Source organism: Seriola lalandi, unplaced genomic scaffold (genome assembly GCF_002814215.2).
Source record: "Seriola lalandi dorsalis isolate HSWRI2012SDOR001 ecotype SW California unplaced genomic scaffold, Sedor1 jcf7180002000556, whole genome shotgun sequence".
Taxonomy (NCBI): Eukaryota; Metazoa; Chordata; class Actinopteri; order Carangiformes; family Carangidae; genus Seriola; species Seriola lalandi.
The window spans coordinates 1-1,430 of record NW_019471215.1 but is presented as its reverse complement, the minus strand read 5'-3'; the positions used below and the strand labels follow the sequence as shown (position 1 = coordinate 1,430).

General features: G+C 43.1%; 1 protein-coding gene across 1 annotated transcript; it reads right to left on the bottom strand.

The window, feature by feature from the left end:
* Window positions 1–260: 260 nt before the first annotated feature.
* Window positions 261–1,248, bottom strand: LOC111662470 (low-density lipoprotein receptor-related protein 2-like; the record flags this gene model as incomplete). The annotated part of the gene is made up of 3 exons (XM_023416345.1): window positions 261–389; window positions 660–905; window positions 1,052–1,248. Coding segments are annotated over 3 exons (572 nt in total), but the record flags the coding sequence as incomplete, so codon positions are not given.
* Between the last annotated feature and the right edge of the window lie 182 nt (window positions 1,249–1,430).

Here is a 1,430-nt window from a genome sequence, read left to right as displayed (position 1 = left end):
CTATGTAATGTTCCAGAGGAGGCTGAGGAGTTGGCTAATTGCCCTTCACTCACTCTTTGAATACATACTCCTGTCTCCAATTTTTTTTAAATCTCCTCTAGAATCATCTAACCATCAGTAATCACCAAATGTGACTTGATCAACCAGGAAAGTTCTAACATGAGGTCTGATAGTGTGATAATAATAAACAGTCTTCAAATCACTGCCACAATATAAACAGGACCTCAGTTCTGTCTCAAGGATATTTGTCACAGACTCACCACAGCCCTGCTCGTCGCTGTTGTCTCTGCAGTCATTGTGGCCATTGCAAACGGACCACAGGGGCACACAGCGGTAGTTGGTCTTGCAGTCAAACTCTGTGTGGTTGTCACATCGATATGCCGGTCCCACTGTGGAGAAAACACCAAGATTGTCACGTAACAAAGACAAGTAATGAAGGCAAAGGCTAGAGCAGTTTTTGAAATATCAAAATCTACAGAGAGTCACAATTTAAACTTAGTTTAATGTCTGTAGTTGCTGCTGATTCAAGGAGTTAAAGGTTTGACTAATGTGACTGTGATGCACATTAGGATATCAGGATGTATATCACACTGAAATATTAGTCCTTGTAAAATTAACATAGAGTTAAAAAAGGGTGAAAGAAACCATATAATACTTACTGCACTCCTCTAACGGTTCATCAGAGTTGTCACCACAGTCATCATCGACATCACATTTCCAGCTCTGGGGGATACATCGTCCGTTGCGGCACTTGAACTGTCCAGGGCGACAGGTCCTGGTGGAGCAATGGGCAGAGTCCTCATCAGACTGATCGCCGCAGTCATCCTCACCGTCACACTGCCACGACTCTGGGATACACCTCTTATTTCCACATTGCCACTGGTGGGTCTCACACTGGTGTGTAGCTAGAGGGAAAACATAATTCAAAAATGAAGCCATGAGAAACACAGAAATGGTAAAAAGACACAACTTTAAGTAAAAACAGTAAAAGCAAGCACCAAAGATTGTGTAATATTTCAGCAAATAGCTGTTAAAATGAGGCATAACCTACCACACAGCACAGGATCTTCATCTGAGCCATCATGACAGTCCTGGTTGCTGTTGCAAAGGAAGTGCGGACTAGTGCAGTTTCCATCGTTGCACTGAAACTGTCCAAGCCTGCATTGACGAGTCGGGCAGGTGGAGGGCTCATCTGAGCCATCTCTGCAGTCCCTCTGACCATCACATTTCCACCAGATAGGAATACAACTGTTGAAGCAGAAGTAGGGATAAAAATGAGAGACTTGGATTAGGTTGAAATATGTGTTGACTACTGCAGACTTATATCATTAGGTGTACAAAACAAACTCCAAAACAGATTCCTGAACTCAACTCCCTTTCCCACATAACTCTTAGGCTGGGTTGGCCTAAAGGTAAAATGCAGCATTCAT